General features: G+C 44.3%; 1 protein-coding gene across 1 annotated transcript in view; it reads left to right on the forward strand.

Moving 5' to 3' along the window:
* Positions 1–20372, forward strand: part of PLEKHH2 (pleckstrin homology, MyTH4 and FERM domain containing H2) — a 229114-nt gene that overhangs the window by 184108 nt on the left and 24634 nt on the right. The window contains exons 21-23 of the mRNA XM_030195794.1: positions 4906–5003; positions 8449–8626; positions 18183–18338. Of these exons, the coding sequence (XP_030051654.1) occupies positions 4906–5003; positions 8449–8626; positions 18183–18338 (432 nt within the window). The remainder of the gene's footprint in view (positions 1–4905; positions 5004–8448; positions 8627–18182; positions 18339–20372) is intronic.

The raw sequence follows: 20372 nt of genomic DNA on the forward strand, positions 1-20372 counted from the left end.
AGAGCTGCTTCAGGAGTATTACTCATTTGAAGCAATGAGTTGGTTAGTAAAGACAGCAGACTCCAGCTTTTTCCTCTCTAAAATTCTCTCACTGGAGCCTTTCCTTACCGAAGCACCATTTATTGGTTTCAAGTGATTTTTTTGAGTCATAAAAACTGCGTCCACACTTCAGTTTAAGCCTCACAAAGGCTTTTTTTTAATTACAGGTCATCCCATATCTTTGGGGCTACATTCCCTTCCCTCATGGGATATATTTTTGCATTGTTTTCTTTGACTATACTTGAGCTCTGTTTGACGGTAGAAGCCATTTGCTGGAAAGAGGCATGAGAGCTGCACAAATGCACACTTCCCTTGATGCCAGTGTTGTTCAAAGTACCTAGGTAAAAGTAAATATAAATGCATGTTTTAATACTTAAGTAAAAGTAAAATGTACAGTGAAGAACACATAAAAATTTACTTGGTGAAAATAAAAAAGTTACTGCCTAATATAATATGTTTTCAGTAAAAGTACTGTGACTACAATGAACCCCACTACTGTTAAAGTTTTTATCCCAACAACTTTATTGCTCTACAGTTCAATCCACTTTGCTTTTTGTAAAACTAACTTTTCAAAATGACTGTCACTTGTGATTTGTTATTAAACCAGCACAGTGAAAAGGAGCTCAGTCTGCACTAGCTGAAAGTGAAGTGTTCAATCTGATTAAAAAGTTCCTTCAAATTAGGCCAGGTTCCAATATTACTGGTGTCTTCTGACCAGGGGCGTATCTGCGTGGGGCCACAGGGGCCTGGGCCCCCGCAGATTTCGCCCTGGCCCCCCTCCCCGCCGTCAACCCTCCCCCGCTGCTTACTTTTGCTGGCGGGGGGCCCCAACCCCCGCCAGCCGAGGTCCGACCCGAAGTCTTCATATTTCGTCTTCCTCCGACTCCTCCGTGGCCATGCTGTACACGCGTACAACGTGCTGCGACGTCAGACTCCGAACTGGATTCAACAAATCAGCAGCGTTACTTACAGCATAGCCACGGAGGAGTCGGAGGAAGATGAAATATGAAGACTGCGGGTCGGACCTCGGCTGGCGGGGGTTGGGGCCCCCCGCCAGCAAAGGTAAGCAGCGGGGGAGGGTTGACGGCGGGGGGGGGGGGGGTGGTGGAGAGAGGTGGGGGGGGGGGAGGCAAAAATGTGCCCCCCCTCTATGGCCCTGGCCCCCCCTACCGCCGGATTCCAGATACGCCTCTGCTTCTGACTGGGTCTGCAGGTATTGATCAAGGAAATCTCTGATACACTTGACTTCCTTACAGCAAAGAATGCTTTATCATCATCTACTTTAAAAGCAGTGCTGTTTAATTCATCACTTGCATCTTCATCTTTGTTGCTGCTCTTGTTCTAACAATTTTTCGTCTGATAGCAAACTCCTTATGAATGTCTTTGAAAACTGATGCAAGAACTTCAAATGCGTGTAAACCTTTCAATCTTCTTAAAGCCAGACAGGGAGACTTCCTCTCTAAACCCTCTAACAATCCAGTGCACATTCACCCCCATGTAAAATTTTTCATGGGATGACCAGCAGTTTGTTAATTACAACCAGCTTCAGCTTCATCGCTGCTTCAAAGTGAACCCAACTCATCAGTGTTCTGTTTGGTTGGAGACCAGTAACCAGTTCAACACAGGCAACTCCGTTTTTCTCATTGGCTGTATTATCTGAACCAACAAAGTTTAAGATGAGGTGATCCACTATTTTTTGGGGTGACATTTTTTTCATTAGAAAAATCCTGTTCCAGTTTTGCTGCTTCATTTGATTTACCAATGACCTTGTCATTTACATCTCACTTCCACTTTTACTTTTTAATTTTATCTGAAAGCGTTAGTTGTAACTAAGTAAAAGTAGTAAAAATTGGTGAAATTATTACTTCAGTAAAAGTAACAAATGTTTCCTGTTTATTTATTTATTTATTACATTTGTACTCCGCGCTTTCCCACATACAGCAGGCTCAATGCGGCTTACATAGTAAAAAAGCATTACAAAGGACATGTAATAAGAATATTATAAACTGTGTTCAACAACAACTCCAAACTGCCATAACAATTCTTTACTCTTTGCTCCAACCTTGCACCCTCCATGGGCTTCTTCGGGGAGCAGTCACTAAAATCAAAAATTAAAAAAAAAAAAAAAAAACCCACAAACCAAAAGACAATACTCAAATAAATGCATTAACAACAATAAAAACTTGCACTGTCACAAGACGGCTCCATCTCACATACTGGGGCAATATGGCAGAGTTTCCTGAAAAACACTAGCACATGCGCTTTCAATTCTTAAAGAAGCCCACGCCTGTGCACTCAATTCCCACGGAGATCCGCACATGGTTGCTCAATTCTTAAGAGCTCTTGTGCATGCACACTCAACTTAAAAGCGCCCACATGTATGCACTGAATATGAAAAACATGTACACGCATGTATACTTAGTAACCACACCAAAAAGCACATAAACGCACCAAAGGATCATACTAGCGCATTTGCATCTCAGGCACAAAATCAATCCAAACACCAAATTCTTACAAAAAAAGACACCCATCTAAAAAAGAAGCTGAATCCAAAAACCCTACCGTAACACTTGACAATCAATCTCTGAGGTTATCCCCAGAGTGGGGGGGCGAAAGCTTCCCACTTAAAAATGAAAAACTGTTCCCATTGTAACAAACATTTGTTTAAACCACCCCCTGTTTTGGGTAGTTGTTCCCTATGACCTTTTTCTTCCCATTGGTTGGTGAGGGGGCTGCTTCCCTGTGACATGAATAAATTAACTATTCTCAGTAATATAAAATTTTCACTTTTCTAAAAGTTTTCCCAATATACAAAAGAAAGTAAGGACGTTTAATATTACATTAAAAAAAAAGAAACCCTTCAGACTTGCAGTCTGTAGATTGAGGCAATCTTTGTGTAGACAGTAATCTAGGATGCTGGAACTCAAACAATTCCAGTGCATGCAAGCTGCACAATTCCACATTTTCTGTGACTCTCAAAACTCTTGAGGGGGGGACCTCTGTCTACTAGGGAGCCTGGTATATACTAAATAATCTCTCAAATTTCTTCTCCATTAAAAAGCAAGTAGAGGTAATTCTTGAAAGACTTGATGGTCCTGTAACACGTTCCAATGTTTACGGATGATCTTTTAATAAACAACTCTTTAGGGGAATAAGGTAACACACACGGATATCTAGGAGAAGCCTTCTCAGAACTAGGTGATAACTATTCCCAGCCAGCATATTCTACTCTCTTATAAGCTCTACTGAAAACCGACCGGGGATATCCCTTCTCCAAAAACCAAGAGTTCTCGAGAACTGAACCGCACACGTGTGAGTGTCTTGAAGAAATGAGGGTGTTTTTCTGGAAACTCTGCAATATCGCCCCAGTATGTGAGGCAGGAGGTGATGCTGTCTTGTGACATTGTAAGTTTTTATGGTTTTTAATGCACGTATTTGGGTATTGTCTTTTGGATTTTGGTTTGTGTTTCATGTTTTTTTGGGTTTTTGATTTTAGTGTCTGCTCCCTGAAGAAGCCCATGGAGAGTGAAAGCGGTCAAAGCAAAGAGTAAAGAACTGTTATAGCAGTTTGGAGTTGTTGTTTGTGTGAGGTTATTCACTTTATTTTGCTGTGGGAGCTCAATCCTGCCTTTGTTTTCATTCTAAACTTGGAACTCTGCAGCTTGTTCCATTGTGCCTATGATTGAGCTTTTTGTTTGTCTTTTCCCCCTTCTCAAGAGCCGTTTTTCCTTCTTCAACACATGCACGTACTTTCTCGTGCGCACTTGGTACCTGGCCCTGCTTCCATAGGGGTGCAATATGTGAAGGTACTTTTCTGCTCGCATTGCACCTGCTGGCTGCATTTTCAAAGGAAAACTCCAATAGGAGTCTCCCTTAGAAAATTATCTCAAAATTTCACAGAGAGCCTCAAAATGGCCCTCGGAGGGTAAGTTCCACAGGTAAAGTAGCACAATGTGTAAATGGATAACAGCATTTATTTATTTATTTGTTACATTTGTATCCCACATTTTCCCACATATTTGCAGGCTCAATGTGGCTTACAAAATACCATGAAGGCATTCGCCAAATCCGGTACGGGATAGGTACAAAATGTTGTATTGGGATAGGGAAGATACCGTGTTTCCCCGAAAATAAGACACTGTCTTATATTAAATTTTGCTCCCCAAGACCTGCTAGGTCTTATTTTCAGGGGAGGCCTTATTTTTCGGGGAAACATTGGGGTCACCCCCCCCCCCCCCCGAGATCGCCGGCTCCCCCCCTCGATCGGCGGCTCCCCCTGCCCTCAGTCGCTCCCGGAGGTAACTAACCTCTTAAATGCTTCCTTTCACCATTCATCTTCGCACTCGCCGCAAGCAGCAGGGCAGGCCACTCCTTCCTTCCGTGTCCCGCCCTCGCCTGACGTAACGTAACGTCAGACGAGGGCGGGACACGGAAGGAAGGAGTGGCCAGCCCTGCTGCTTGCGGCGAGTGCAAAGGTGAAAGGAAGCGGTTAAGAGGTTAGTTCCGGGAGCGACTGAGGGCGGGGGGAGCCGCTGATCGAGGGGGGGAGCCGGCGATCTCGGGTGGGGGGGTGACCCCGATGTTTCCCCGAAAAATAAGGCCTCCCCTGCTAGGTCTTATTTTCGGGGGAGGCCTTATATTTTCAAATTTAAGCAAGACCTCTACTAGGTCTTACTTTCGGAAGATGTCCTATTTTCGGGGAAACACGGTATGTTGTATTGGGATAGGGAAGATAAGATTCAATCAAGTTGGGTTGAGGTAAAAGAGTTCATTAATGTCCAATACGATCTTTAATAGTGAGGTGTTGCAGGGTTGAGTCATTAAGATGCTCAGTTAAATGAGGACCTGCATTTTTCTTCCCTGCAGGCTTGGCAATTGCTTGCCCTCTGTGTTGGACTCTTTCTGCCCCAGCATCCATTCCTGTGGCTTCTGAAGCTTCACTTGAAGAGGAGCACAGATCTCAGGTACGCATAAATCTGTCAGTGAGTTGACTGCGAATTTGGAATGATATTTTCTGATTGAACTTCAGTGTCTAAACTCATGCAGCTTCAAAGGGTACTCTGCCACTGATTGTATTAGGATGTCACCTAACCCAGAGTTTACCTGTTTAACTCTGCTACTACTCTGTGTTTAAAAAAAAAAAAACACCCCAAAACGCAACACTGTACATAACATAAATATGCCAAGATGTATCAGGAGATCATGTGATGCCATGCTAGGCAGAAGAAGTTGAATAGCTGTTCTCATACTTCTGCTCTAAGATCCCAGGGTAATCTGCTAATTAAAAGCTGGATTCAAGTGGAGAATCTGCACTGGGAATTCAGTGACACTCCAGAAGAGGTGCCTGGAGAACACAACGCTGCTGTATGGTGTATAAATCACAACGAAAGGAAAAAGATCAAGGGAAAACACTGGAGCTCAATATGGCGGGCCTTCCAGCCCCTCAGCTTCATCTGTGAGTTCGGCGTGGGCAGCCAAGATTACAGCCAAGGTAACCGTGCATTGGAATTGGTGCCTACAAAAAGGTTCCAGCCCAGAAGCTGAGTTAAAAGCGAGTGGGTCAAGCTAGATGAGTTTGGCTGAGAATTTGAAGCCTTTCAGCAATGCACGAGTATTCTGGAAGGAATCCAGGAGGTAGCGGATGAGAAGACTCAAATGCAGACCAGAATCACAGCCCTGGAGGAAAAGGTTGAGGACTTGGAGAATTGTTCGAGAAGAAATAATCTCCATTTGGTCAGAGTCCCTGAGTTTGTAATGGCAAAAGATATATGGCTGGTTTCCTGGAGACGTGGTTGGCAAATGAATTGCAGTTTCCAGCTAATCTGAGCCTCCTCTGGATTGAAAGAGCACACCGAGTGAGCCCTAAACAACCCTACACTACCAGGCCACGGCTGGTTATCCCAAAGGTACTTAACTATGCTCACAAGGCCGCCATATTGCAGGCCCTTCGAGCAGGGAAATCTGTGCCCTATGAGAGCAGGAAGATCATATGTTTTCAAGATTACTCAACTGGGGTAGAGGCCCAGAAGCGAGCTTTGGTACCTGTGTGTTCTAGCCTCTTTGAAAAGAAAATCTGTTTTGTGCTTCTTTACCTGGTATGTTTGCGGGTGACCAACCAGGACAAGGCCCTGACATTTGAATCAGTGTCCACAGCTAGGGAGTTTTTGGGACAGATAAATTGTGATGGTGACCTGGAAGGAGGGCCAGCTTGAAGGACAACATTAAGATGTTAACTTTGGGCCATGGTGCCTAGTACAAGGATAGCGTTGGTTGCTGCTGTTGCAGTGCAGTGGAACCAATTGGTTTTTCTTTGGGATGTTTATTGCAAGTTCCTGATGTTGGTTTTCCTTTTTTAAGTTTGTGGTGAACACTGTAGATAATGTATGGAGGACAAGTGACGGTGCTTAGTGTGAAAACCTCCTACAGCACGATTGGCTGCTTTGACTTGAGTGAACTTTGTATAGCAGGGGGAGGAGCAACATGTCCAGAGGAGTATGAAAGTTTGTGCACCAGCTACGAGACAGTTTCCATTTGCTACGTGCTCAGATTTGGAACTTACCACTGGACACCTGAGCACAACCAGCAGTAAGGCATTTTACGTTGTGGTATGCATTTGCTCGTGCTCACCACAGCTTAGTAAAAGGGCCCATTTATATTTTGCACCGTATGGAGGGGGGGGGGGGGTTAGTTGCAGCTCATATTTTTATGGTGTTGTACTGCATGCAGTGTGACTTGGATGTTCAGTTTACTTTGTGTATACATCAGGGGCGTATCTGAGGTTCGGCGGTAGGGGGGGCAGGGGCTAGAGTGAGGGGGCACATTGTAACCCCCCCCCCCCCCGGCCGCGGTTAAACCTCCCCCGCCTACCGCCAACCCTTTCCCCGCCTACTGCGGTCTCCTACCCCCCCCCCCCCCCCCGAGGTCAGCTCCTGCTGGTTTTTTAAAATATTACTTCAGCTGGCGGGGGACCCCAACCCCCGCCAGCCCAGCCGAGGTCTTCTTTAACTTCTTCATCCTCGTGCTGTTCCTGCAATGCATCCTTCCAGTTGGACGGAGTTTGACGTCGCAGCACGTTGACGTCCTGCACGTACAACGTGCTGCGACGTCAAACTCCGTCCAACTGGAAGGATGCATTGCAGGTTTAACAGCACGAGGATGAAGAAGTTAAAGAAGACCTTGGCTGGGCTGGCGGGGGTTGGGGTCCCCCGCCAGCTGAAGTAATATTTTTAAAAAACGGCAGGAGCGGACCTCGGGGGTAGGTGACCGCGGTAGGCGGGGAAAGGGTTGGCGGTAGGCGGGGGAGGGTTAACGGCGGTAGGGGGGTCCAGGGCGAAATCTGCGGGGGCCCAGGCCCCTGTGGCCCCACGCAGATACGCCCCTGGTATACATATATCTCTGCTTTTAATTTGTAATCACTCATTCTGTACTCTGTGATGGTCTATTTATGTTTGAAGTGGGTGACTGAGACCGGGTACTCCGTTAGCATGGAAATTCTGTGTGGGGATATATGGGGGGTCCTTTCAAGGCTGCGGTAGTAAGTGGCCTTAGCACGCCCCATGTGGGTTTTTTCCCCTCGTGTCAAGGCCATTTTACCGCAGCTGGAAAAAGGCAGATTTTCCGTTTTCTGAACTAATGGCCATGACCTGTTGTTGCTATTTGCACACGGCTGTTACCAAAAAATTAGTACTTGAGCCCTTACCACCACCTATTTTATAGGCAGTAAGGGCTCACGCGCTAATTCTGTGCTAATCAGTTAGCCCGCAGTAAGGTAGATGCACTGATTAGCGCAGAAACGCCCACTCTCCGCCCCCACACGTGCCCCCTCCTAGAAAAATTTGTAAATATTTCTTAGCGTGTGGTTTGTGCACACACGTTCGGAATTTACCACAGGATGCCTCGGCGCTGCCCACCATGAGCCCTTTTACTAAGCTGCATAAGCGTCTACGCGCACCCAACGCATGCCAAAATGGAGTTACCGCGTGGCTCTTGCGGTAATTTCAATTTTGGCACGCGTCCGATATGCATGTCTGAAAAATATTTTTTATATTCAGACGCACGTATATCAAATATTTAATAAACTTGGGTATTCCGCAGTAACTGCAAATTTTACCATGGTTTAGTAAAAGGGCCCCAACTTCTGGTGACTGCCGGCTTCTTAGTGGCTCTGTTTAGCTGCTTTTAAAAAAACACGCATTCTGAGGAGCAGGTTTAGGTCATGGAAGCAATGTAAACACTTTGTATAACATTTTTAAATATAAACTCTTAATATTGGGGCTGATTCTGGGAGCCTAATTTATAAAGGCACTTAGACATCTACGATGCCTTTTTGGGTGTGCTGCTATAAAATCACCCCCCCCCCCCCCCCCCACACCCACGATGTCCAGGTCTAACATTTCTGTTTTCTCACAGGACAGAAACGGGGAAATACGCTGTGTACTGTCAGCGCTGTGTGGAGAGAACACAGCAGAATGGGCACCGGGAAGCCCGACCCTCCAGAATGGAAATCCTCTCCATACTTCTGAGAAACCCCTATCATCATTCCCTTCCCTTCAGCATCCCTGTGCATTTCTTAAACGGCACATACCAGGTAGGGCATGTTTTTGGGTCATAGCTTGCTTATTTGAGAAGCCCCAAGAGGCTTACTGGGCAAAATGGAGGGGATAGAATTATATCCAGTACTGACAGAGGAAACAACGTTTGGGAAGATTTAACATTTTATTTTATTTCAAAATTTGTTTTTATTCAGTGATGATAATCAAGATGGTTACAGCATGTAATTGTCCAGTAATTTAACATCAGTTGAAACAAAGTCCAAAGATCAAACAGAACGCAAAATCCCTCCCACCCTCCCTCCTGACCTAATTGTCTGGTCTGTGAGACAAATAGCATGAACATCGCCTAAGGTGGACAGAGGCTTTCTCTGATAGCCCCTGACCAACTTTCAACAACCAGTAAGGCTGAACATCTACTTACTAACCCCCCTTCCCCTAAAAGGGCTCCAGTACACTTACTCAAACACCTACTGCATCTTGAAATCTATTTAAGACTTTTTTAAAATTATTTATTTATAACAATTTTACAATTACAATCAAGCATTAACTTGTTTGAAAAGTGATACATTTTCCATTATAATTTTAAGGAAATTAAAAAGATAAAGAACAAAATATAAATTCTCACTCAAGTCCACAATATATGATTCAAGATGTAAGAAAATGGAATTATATTCAAGTAACATCTTAAGGCATTGGTTTGAGGGGTTTGCAGATTACACTATTCGGTATTATAATTATCTATATCTCAGGAAGGATGACATTTTCAAACCTCTTTATTTTGCCTAGATGCTAAGAAAGCTGTTAGCTGAGCTGGGTCAAAAAAAAAACCATATTTAAACGATTGGTATTTCACCACACATTTGGATGGAAACCTAAGAAAGAAAATTGCTCCATCTGAAGAACACCAGGTTTCATCAAAAGAAATTTCGTCTCCTTTGCGTCTCCCTAGAAACATCTGTATTTTTTGACCAAGAAACAATTTGTCCTTATTTTTAAAGTACATTTTCATTAACCAAAACTTGTCTGGTGGCAATGCTACCGTCGCTATCAATGTTGTTGGAATGACAGGATCGTTATCTGATGACTCACGTAATTCAGATATATTCAAATCTTGTTTCTGGTTATCTTGATCTAATAATGGCAAGTAATAAACCTGAGAGAAGGGAGGAACAACCTCTTCTTTCACTTCAAATATTTCTATTAGGTATTTCTTTAACATCTCTTGAGGAGATTTAGTCAATTGTTTTGGGAAGTTTAAGAAGCGAAGTTCTCAAGAACTTCCGTTTTTCTTCTCAGAAAAAACAGATCTTTCATCATACTCTCTTGTTGAGTTTGAAGTTTTTTTAACTTCCAAAACCATTTCTTTGTCCATTTGTTCTAACTTTTCAACTTTAAGGTCCAAAACTTTTGTATTCTGTTCCAAGAGTCAACATGTCCCGATTCAATTTTTGTATCTGTGGGGAAAGTGATTTCCCTAAACCAGGGGTAAGCAACTCAGGTCCTCGAGAGCCACAGGCAAGTCAGGTTTTCAGGATATCCACAATGAATATGCAGGAGATAGATTTGCAAGCACTGCCTCCATGGTATGCAAATCTATCTCCTGCATATTCATTGTGGATATCCTGAAAACCTGGCCTGCCTGCGGCTCTCGAGGACCGGAGTTGCCTACCCCTGCCCTAAACCAACTATTAGTGTCCAAAGAGAGTCTAGTGTTACTTCAGTTGGCTTATTTATATCAAAAGAAAATTGTGTGGGTAGTACCTCTTTCTCCGGTATTTTCTCCAAGTTCAGACTTACAGCTTCCTCCACCTTAGATGAAATAGGTGTTATCAGTGTTCCCATCTGGGCCTTCATCTCACTAACGGTCAGATCTAATCCCTCCCGCCTCTGTTCACTTGCACCAATCTTGGGAAGCAGGTTTAGAGACGCCTCAGTTGGTGTGCTGTAACCTGCAGGTTGTGGAGGTGGTTTCCTTATGTCGGGGCTGAGCGTCAGCTCTAGCCCTAGAGAAGCTTCCAGGCCTCCATTCGCTCCAGCGCAAGTCAGCGGGCTGCCATCCGACATAGATAACACCGATGTAGCTGGAGTAGACGCAGTCTGAAGAAACGGGCGGATGTCTTGCGAAGAAAGAGTTTGCCGTTGCGGGGCATTGGAGCCAGGACGGCCCCGTCTTTTTGGCATCTCGTAAAAGATTTTTTCAGAGAGCTTTTGAGTGTAGCCTGCTAGCACCTCAGACGCACGGCCATCTTCAGAAATCTATTGGCCTAGTAGTTAGGGTGGTGGACTTTGGTCCTGGGGAAATGAGCTTCTTATTTTTCCTACCAAACCCACCTCCCCACTCCCTCCATTTTCTATTTTCGTTGATGGCTCTCTCATTCTCCCTGTCTCCTCAGCTCGAAACCTTGGGGTCATCTATGACTCTTCTCTCTCCTTCTCTGCTCATATCCAGCAGATCGCCAAGACCTGTCGTTTCTTTCTTTACAACATCCGTAAAATCCGCCCCTTTCTTTCCGAGCACTCAACCAAAACCCTCATCCACACCTTTGTCACCTCTCGTTTAGACTACTGCAATCTGCTTCTTGCTGGCCTCCCACTTAGTCACCTCTCCAATCGGTTCAAAACTCTGCTGCCCGTCTTGTCTTCCGCCAGGGTCGCTTTACTCATACTACTCCTCTCCTCAAGTCGCTTCACTGGCTCCCTATCCGTTTTCGCATCCTGTTCAAACTTCTTCTACTAACCTATAAATGTACTCACTCTGCTGCTCCCCAGTATCTCTCCACACTCGTCCTTCCCTACACCCCTTCCCGTGCACTCCGCTCCATGGATAAATCCTTCTTATCTGTTCCCTTCTCCACTACTGCCAACTCCAGACTTCGCGCCTTCTGTCTCGCTGCAGCCTACGCCTGGAATAAACTTCCTGAGCCCCTACGTCTTGCCCCATCCTTGGCCACCTTTAAATCTACACTGAAAGCCCACCTCTTTAACATTGCTTTTGACTCGTAACCACTTGTAACCACTCGCCTCTACCTACCCTCCTGTCCTCCTTCCTGTACACATTAATTGATTTGATTTGCTTACTTTATTTTTTGTCTATTAGATTGTAAGCTCTTTGAGCAGGGACTGTCTTTCTTCTATGTTTGTGCAGCGCTGCGTACGCCTTGTAGCGCTATAGAAATGCTAAATAGTAGTAGTAGTAGTTTTACTACATTCTCTGGCAAAGAATTCTAGAGTTTAATCACACGTTGACTGAAGAAATATTTTCTTCGATTTGTTTTAAATTTACTACTTTGTAGCTTCATTGCATGCCCCTAGTCCTAGTATTTTTGGAAAGGGTAAACAAGCGATTCACGTCTACTCGTTCCACTCCACTCATTATTTTATAGACCTTTATCATATCTCCCCTTAGCCATCTTTTCTACAAGCTGAAGAGCCCTAGCTGCTTTTTAGCCCTTCCACATAGGGAAGTCGTCCCATCCCCTTTATCATTTTCGTCACCTTTCTCTGTACCTTTTCTAATTCCACTATGTCTTTTTTAGATGCAGTGACCAGAATTGCACACAGTATTCGAGGTATGAATGCACCATGGAGCGATACAAAGGCATTATAACATCCTCATTTTTGTTTTCCATTCATTTTCTAATAGTACCTTGTAGGGGTATTTCCCTGTGATCTAGCCTAAGCTGGTCTTGGCCTATACAAGCCTATGACATCTTGGTATAATAAGATGGCTGCTGCAACATCTCTGTGTCAGCAAGATCCAGCTTCAGCTTGTGGAAAATCACTGACAGGCTTGCTAAAGCCAAGGACAGTCTGTGTTCTAAACACCCCCTTCTATCACCCTGAGAACGGAGTTGGGAGGCAGACATGGCTCCAGAAGTTACCATTCTCCAAGGTCACAAAACAAAGAACTCTTCTTGCCATGTACTGAACTGGACAAGATCTTGATTGGTTCCTACCATCACCTGACCGAGAGGTACGGGGAAAGCGGGAACAGAAGTAAGTTAGTGAGTCGGAGACCCTTGGAAAAGGGGCAACTGGTAAGAGGACCTGAGAAATCCAGCAAGGCTCGTGGGGGGGGGGGGGGGGGGGGGAGCCAGAGACTTTGTATGATACCAACCTCGTGACCTGCATCCTGGTGCAAATACCTGTGGCAGAGATATTGGCTCTGATAACCAAAGGAGTGACGGGAACCTACGTGGGCTGATAAAGACCTGCACTACATAAGACACAGACAGCCAAAATAGCGTCTGGGGAGATTCTGCTCCGGTCTTATCTGAAGCCATCATCAGGACAGCGTGGTAAGATCACAGTGATATATTTCCTGGTCTGGGGTTAGGCAGTGGTTTTATCTAAGTATGACTGGTTTATGTCAGCTCTTGGTCAGGGACAGCTGCTAATGTGTATTTTGCATAAGATGTGATAAGTTTCATAAGGATTATTAGGTTATCGTTTGTACTGTATCATTACCGTACTTAGTCTCAGGATAATCAGAGTGTAGTTTAGACAATATATTTTCGGTAGTGCTCATATCAGTAAGGGATATTTTTATTGCATAAGCTAGCGCAGAGTATTTCTATTTTCTTATCCATAATAAAGCTAATATATATCTATCTATCAGCTGTGTCTTTCTTTTTCACTCTACACACCAACACCTGGAGAGGTGCCAGAAGCAAGATTCCTGTATCTCACCCTAGACAGAGCTAGTGAGTCTGTTAGGCAGACTTATGCATCAGGGAATCTTGGTATAAGTAATCTGTGGGTACCTGTTGCCCTAGGTATTATTTATCTCACCCTACAACCTAACATTCTATTTGCTTTCTTAGCTACTATCGCACATTGAGCAGAGGGTTTCAACATATCAACGATAACACCTAGATCTGTTTCCTGGTCGATGTCTCCTAATGTGGAACCTTGCATCACGTAACTATAGTTCCGGTTCCTCTTTCCCACATGTATCACTTTGCACTTGCTCACATTAAACGTCATCTGCCATTTGGAGGCCCAGTCTCGTAAGGTCCTCTTGTAATTTTTCACAATCCTCCCGCGATTTAACGTCTTTGAATAACTTTGTGTCATCAGCAAATTTAATTACCTCACTAGTTACTCCCATCTCTAGGTCATTTATAAATATGTTAAAAAGCAGCGGTCCCAGCACAGACCCCTGGGGATCCCCACTATGTACCCTTCTCCATCGAGAATACTGACCAGTTATCCCTAATCTCTGTTTTCTGTCTTTTAACCAGTTTTTAATTCACAGTAGGACACTACTTCCTATCCCATGACTCTCTAATATCCTCAGCAGTCTTTCATGAGGTACTTTGTCAAATGCCTTTTGAAAATCCAGATACACATTATTAACTGGCTCACCTTTTTCCACAAGTGTGTTCACCCCTTCAAAGAAATGTAGTAGATTGGTGAGGCAAGATTTCCCTTCATTAAATCCATTGTTGGCTTTGTCTCATTAATCCATGCTTTTGAATATGCTCTGTAATTTTATTCTTTATAATAGTCTCTATCATTTTGCCCGGCACCGACATCAGGCACACCGGTCTATAATTTCCCGGATCACATCTGGAACTGTTTGGCCACTCTCCAATCTTCCGGTACCATGCATGATTTTAAAGAGAAATTATATATTACTAACAATAGTTCTGCAAGTTCATTTTTTTATTATATCAGTACTCTGGGACGAATGCCATCTGGTCCAGGTGATTTGCTACTCTTCAATTTGTCAAATTGCGCCATCACTTCTTCCAGGTTTATAGAGATTTCATTCAGTTGCGTTGTCTCTCTGTGGAGGGCTCAGTTTAAACTTTGTACCGTTATTTTTAAAATTATGAATGGCAAGGTTCCATTATATGATTGGATTACTTTGCTTCATAGTGGTCCTGATTGTAAGACCCATAATTAGATGCTATTATGATGTCCTTCAGTAAGGCAAATTAAATCATGAAAAGTGTTTGATTTTTCACTTCATTCAGGTTGCTTTTGTATGCATCAACCTTCTCTTATATGAGCACGCAACTCTGGAACACACTACCACGCAACCTGAAAACGATCTATGAATTAACCGACTTCTGCAAACGATTGAAGACTTATCTCTTTGAGACAATTTACTGCAAGGATCAAAACACATGAAGTCCACACACACTAACAGAAATACATCAATACACACTCTTCTGAATTCTCTTACCCCTGTTTAAATAGGAGTTGTTTTATCCACCGCTCTCTAGACCTCCGTAGAACCCCTTTCCACGGTGAGGTGAACAGTGGTCCAAAGGACCACCTTCGGACACAGAGGTGTAGAGGGGGTGACAGAAGGCGCAGTTCAAATCTAATTCCCAGGACCTCGGCTTTCTGGCTTCTAGGATCTAGGTGAATCTTTGGCCATTTATTTTCCCACATAATGTATACATGAGTGAAAGATAATTTACTTGTGTGTATACTATTTGTGTGAGACAGTTCAAAGAAGGAGATAGACAATCAAAAGATTGAAACTCAGGCTGGAGAAGTTTAGTGATAGAAATAGTCTTTATTCTCACCAAGTGAAACTTCCAGCTGGTACACACATCAGTCAAATTCTGGGTTCAACGGACCGTAGCTTCACTGTCTGACTGGCGTCGGGGAAGGACTCCGATTTCAGTTCAGATTTACATTTTTTTTATAGTTTTTGCAGTCCATACAACTCAATGGAGAAAGACTTTTTTTTTTCTTTTTTTTTTTCATCTGTGAATCATACTTAACCGCAGGTCAGGTGCCCACCTGCTCCCTCTTCCCCCCTCCTCTGAAATTGCCTAATAACGACAGTTTCCTGTCTTGTAAACATCTCTCCTAATATGGAGAGATCAGTTTATATCTTGTGATACTGGGAGCCATTTTAACTGCAGCAGACTCCATTTTCTGAACCAAACTTTTTAGGATTTTAGCCATCAATTCCTTGATCTTGGCTTTTACACTGCTTTTGAATGTCACACTAAATTCTAATAAGGCTTATCAAGCAGTCCTGCTTCTGCAGGTGCTCAGCAACAAGGCCATCATCAGATTTTCAGGCCTAGTCAGTGCTTTTCAGCAGTTTAAGCTATGTAACTCGGCCTACCACTATTCCAGTGGATGGGTCTCAAGCTGGGACACATATTAACACCCCGTATTTTCTCCACAATTAATACTCCACCCACATATAAAATTGTTATACTATAAGGTTTTCGTGCAATTGTTCTATCGCCCTATCTTTTCCCCATTGTAACATTCCATTGTTTCTACGCTCCAAATGATGTTTTGACTTGACTTTGTCTTCCCATAACTCCTCATAATGTAACCCATAATCGTACTGTAACACATTGTATTCCCATCATTCACAATGTATTGTAAGCCACACTGAGCCTGCAAATAGGTGGGAAAATGTGGGATACAAATGCAATAAAATAAATAAATGGAACACATTGCCCCATTTGATTCTTGGATTAACAAATTATTTGCTGTTCAGAAAGGCGTTAAAAATGTTATTTAACAGTATCCGTTACTTAAAATTAGATTTTGTTAGACTGTGAGATTGTAATTCCCGGATGGCTGGTTTGTTCAGTCTTTTGTGAAAATCGTAATCCACATAGAATCATGCAGGTATTTGCGGAATAGAAGTTTTGTATAACATGATATAACAAGCAACAAATAACATCTAGAGAGAGAGAGAAAAAGGAGGGGGGGGGGTAGGGAGGCTGGGAGGGAGCTGGATACATAGACATTTAGAAGTAGCCTATTAAATCTTTTAACAAACCCCAAATTTTCCCCCATTTGACCACAGTCTTAGGATGTACAGCGATCAAGTACTTCATATGCATAACATTTTTTAAAAATGTATTCCGCACAAAAGCTGTTCTGGTGGAATTAAGGGATATTAGACTGTGTCAGATTCCTCCAGTGTGTATCCCTTTTCATGCTTCCAAATTTCTCAGGTTAAAGTAGGAGTGGCCTAGTGGTTAGGGTGGTGGACTCTGGTCCTGGGGAACTGAGGAACTGAGTTCGATTCCCACTTCAGGCACAGGCAGCTCCTTGTGACTCTGGGCAAGTCACTTAACCCTCCATTGCCCCATGTAAGCCGCATTGAGCCTGCCATGAGTGGGAAAGCGCAGGGTACAAATGTAACAAAAATAAAATAGATACTATTGGAGATTCTACATGGAATGTTGCTACTATTGGACATTCTACATGGAATGTTGCTACTATTGGAGAGTCTACATGGAATGCTGCTATTCCACTAGCAACATTCCATGTAGAAGGCTGCGCAGGCCTCTGTTTCTGTGAGTCTGACGTCCTGCACGTACGTGCAGGACGTCAGACTCACAGAAGCAGAAGCCTGCGCGGCCACATTGGTGATCTACAAGGGCCGACTTCTACATGGAATGTTGCTAGTAGAATAGCTCAAATAGTAGCAACAGTGGAGGAGTGACCTAGTGGTTAGGTGGTGGACTTTGGTCCTGGGGAACTGAGTTCAATTCCTACTTCAGACACAGGCAGCTCCTTGTGACTCTGGGCAAGTCACTTAACCCTCCATTGCCCCATGTAAGCTGCATTGAGCCTGCCATGAGTGGGAAAGCGCGGGGTACAAATGTAACAAAAAAAAATAGATACTATTGGAGATTCTACATGGAATGTTGCTACTATTGGAGATTCTGCATGGAATGTTGCTATTCCACTAGCAACATTCCATGTAGAAGGCTGCGCAGGCTTCTGTTTCCGTGAGTCTGACGTCCTGCACGTACGTGCAGGACGTCAGACTCACAGAAGCAAAAGCCTGCGCGGCCACATTGGTGATCTGCAAGGGCCGACTTCTACATGGAATGTTGGAATAGCAACATTCCATGTAGAATCTCAAATAGTAGCAACAGTGGTGGAGTGGCCTAGTGGTTAGGGTGGTGGACTTTGGTCCTGAGGAACTGAGTTCAATTCCCACTTCAGGCACAGGCAGCTCCTTGTGACTCTGGGCAAGTCACTTAACCCTCCATTGCCCCATGTAAGCCGCATTGAGCCTGCCATGAGTGGGAAAGCGCAGGGTACAAATGTAACAAAAATAAAATAGATACTATTGGAGATTCTACATGGAATGTTGCTACTATTGGAGATTCTACATGGAATGTTGCTACTATTGAGATTCTGTTGCTACTATTGGAGATTCTATATGGAATGTTGCTACTATTGGAGATTCTGCATGGAATGTTGCTATTCCACTAGCAACATTCCATGTAGAAGGCTGCGCAGGACGTCAGACTCACAGAAGCAGAAGCCTGCGCGGCCAGATTGGTGATCTGCAAGGGCCGACTTCTACATGGAATGTTGCTAGTGGAGGAGTGGCCTAGTGGTTAGGGTGGTGGACTTTGGTCCTGGGGGAACTGAGTTCAATTCCCACTTCAGGCACAGGCAGCTCCTTGTGACTCTGGGCAAGTCACTTAACCCTCCATTGCCCCATGTAAGCCGCATTGAGCCTGCCATGAGTGGGAAAGCGCAGGGTACAAATGTAACTAAAAAAAAATATATACTGTATTATCACTGATCTCTTTACTTTCTGAATGTGCCTCTTTACCCACGTTCCCATCACAGGTAGTTGGGTTTGATGCTTCCACCACGGTGGAGGAGTTTCTGGTCACACTAAATCAGGACATGGGAATGAGGAGACCAAGCCAGTCGGGATTTGCACTGTTTACTGATGATCCTTCTGGGAAGGATTTGGAGCATTGCTTACAGGGAAGCATAAAGGTGAGTATATTTCTTTGTTGATCAGGCACAGGGCAGAATAAAATACCTATACTTTTCAGGGACATTTTCATTCAGGGTAGAGGGAAATGTGAACCTTTGTTCAATAGCCATGTTGTTTTGTGGGGAGAGACAAGGTTGGAAATTACTGTATTTTTATGCATATACTAGTAAAAAAGGCCCGTTTCTGTTTTAAAGGAAACGGGCGCTAGCAAGGTTTTCCTCGGAGTGTGTATGTTTGAGAGAGAGTGAATGTGCGAGTGTGTGTGTGTGACAGAGAGAGAGTGAGACTGGGTGCGAGTGTGTGTGTGAGAATGAGAGTATGTGCCAGGGTCCCCCTTCTCTCCCAGTTCCAGGGTCGTCCAGCCCCCCGGTATGTCTCCCATTTGCAGGGGTGTCCCCCCCTCCCTTCCTTCCTCCCTCCCTCCCAGTTGCATGGTCCTCCCTCCTCCCATCCTCCCTTTTTCCCAGTTGCATGGTCCTCCCTCCTCCCATCCTCCCTTTTTCCCAGTTGCAGGGTCCCCCTCCATCCCTTCCTCCTTTTTTCCCAGTTGCAGGGTCCCCCTCAGGGTCCCCCCTCCCCCCCCTCCCAGTTGCAGGGTCGGTGTGTCTCCCCCCTCCTTTTGTCCAGTGAAACAGCTGTAAAAACGGCAATGAGAAGCAGCTCCTAGGTTTCCTTTTTTTTTTTTTAGTGTTTAGGAATGATGGCTACTTTGGGGAGTGGAATCAGAGATTAACCAATGGGCTTCCTTGCTTACCATAGACTTGCTTTGTTCACTTCCACTCCTGTCTATTGAACGTTCTGCAGCATGTCATAGCAGCCAATCAGTGGCACTTCAGGAATGACATCACTTTTATCTACTCCACTTTCCTTTTCCACGGTTCCAGGCAGCCTCAGAACGTTGGAGGTGAGAATTATTATATAGGATGGGCGAATTCTATATATGGCATCTCTATTTCTGCACCGGCTTTTCAGCGTAGAAAAGCATTCTAACAGATGCAGGGCACCAAAATGGGGCAAAAAATTCACCCATTTATAAAATAGTGCCTAATGTTTCCACACGGATCTGCAAAGGGAACATAATGATGAGAGGAGAATGGGCAGGTCAGGAGGATTCCCTTAAGATGTGCATGGTAGGTCATGGGCGTTCCCTTAAGATGTGCACGGTGTTATTACCCAATTTCTTCAGTGGGTGTTGGGACAGGAAGTATCTGTTACATTTGAGAGATCGATGTTTGGTTCTCCTTGTTTGTGGGGAGCTGGCACGGTGGGAGAGAAATTATTATTGGGTAAGTCATGCATTTGGGAGAAGAATTGCATACTTAATCACTGGATATTGGATCGCCCTCCCTCCTTCTGGTATTGGAAGAATAAACTACATGAACTGTTGGTTTGGGAGTCTCGAGGAACGTATTTGAATGGGATCATAAAGATTCACAATATACATCCCTTTCAAACATGATCTGAGAAAAATCACCAATGAAATTAACCTCGGCTTCCACATCATGAACTCATGGGCAAACGCATTCCAACTAAAACTCAATACAGAAATAACACACTGCCTCATCCTCTCATCCCAATACAACACGAATATACCCACAAACTTAGTCACCCCGGACTACGTCCTTCCCGTTTCAGATAGCCTGAAAATCCTTGGTGTCACAATCGACTGAAACCTCACACTCGAGACCCAAGTGAATTCCACAATCAAGAAAATGTTCCACTCAATGTGGAAACTTAAATGCGTGAAACTATTCTTCCCGAAGGCAACTTTCCGCAACCTGATACAATCAATGGTATTAACAGGGCCGTGCCTAGGGTCTCCGGTGCCCCCCTGCAGTTGCCCCCCCCCCCCCGAAAACGATCGCTACACTACCCGCCCTCTTCTCCCCAGATCCTTTTCCTTTTTTTTTTGTTTAAATTTACCTCTGTCCGGCGGCAGCGTAGCGTTAGTGAGAAGGAGGTGGCGCTCCCCCGCCTCAACATGTCAGTCTTCCCTTCGCTCAGTGTTCCGCCTTCTTCTGACATCATTTCTG

This window comes from Microcaecilia unicolor, chromosome 3 (assembly GCF_901765095.1).
Source record: "Microcaecilia unicolor chromosome 3, aMicUni1.1, whole genome shotgun sequence".
In the NCBI taxonomy this organism is placed as follows: Eukaryota; Metazoa; Chordata; class Amphibia; order Gymnophiona; family Siphonopidae; genus Microcaecilia; species Microcaecilia unicolor.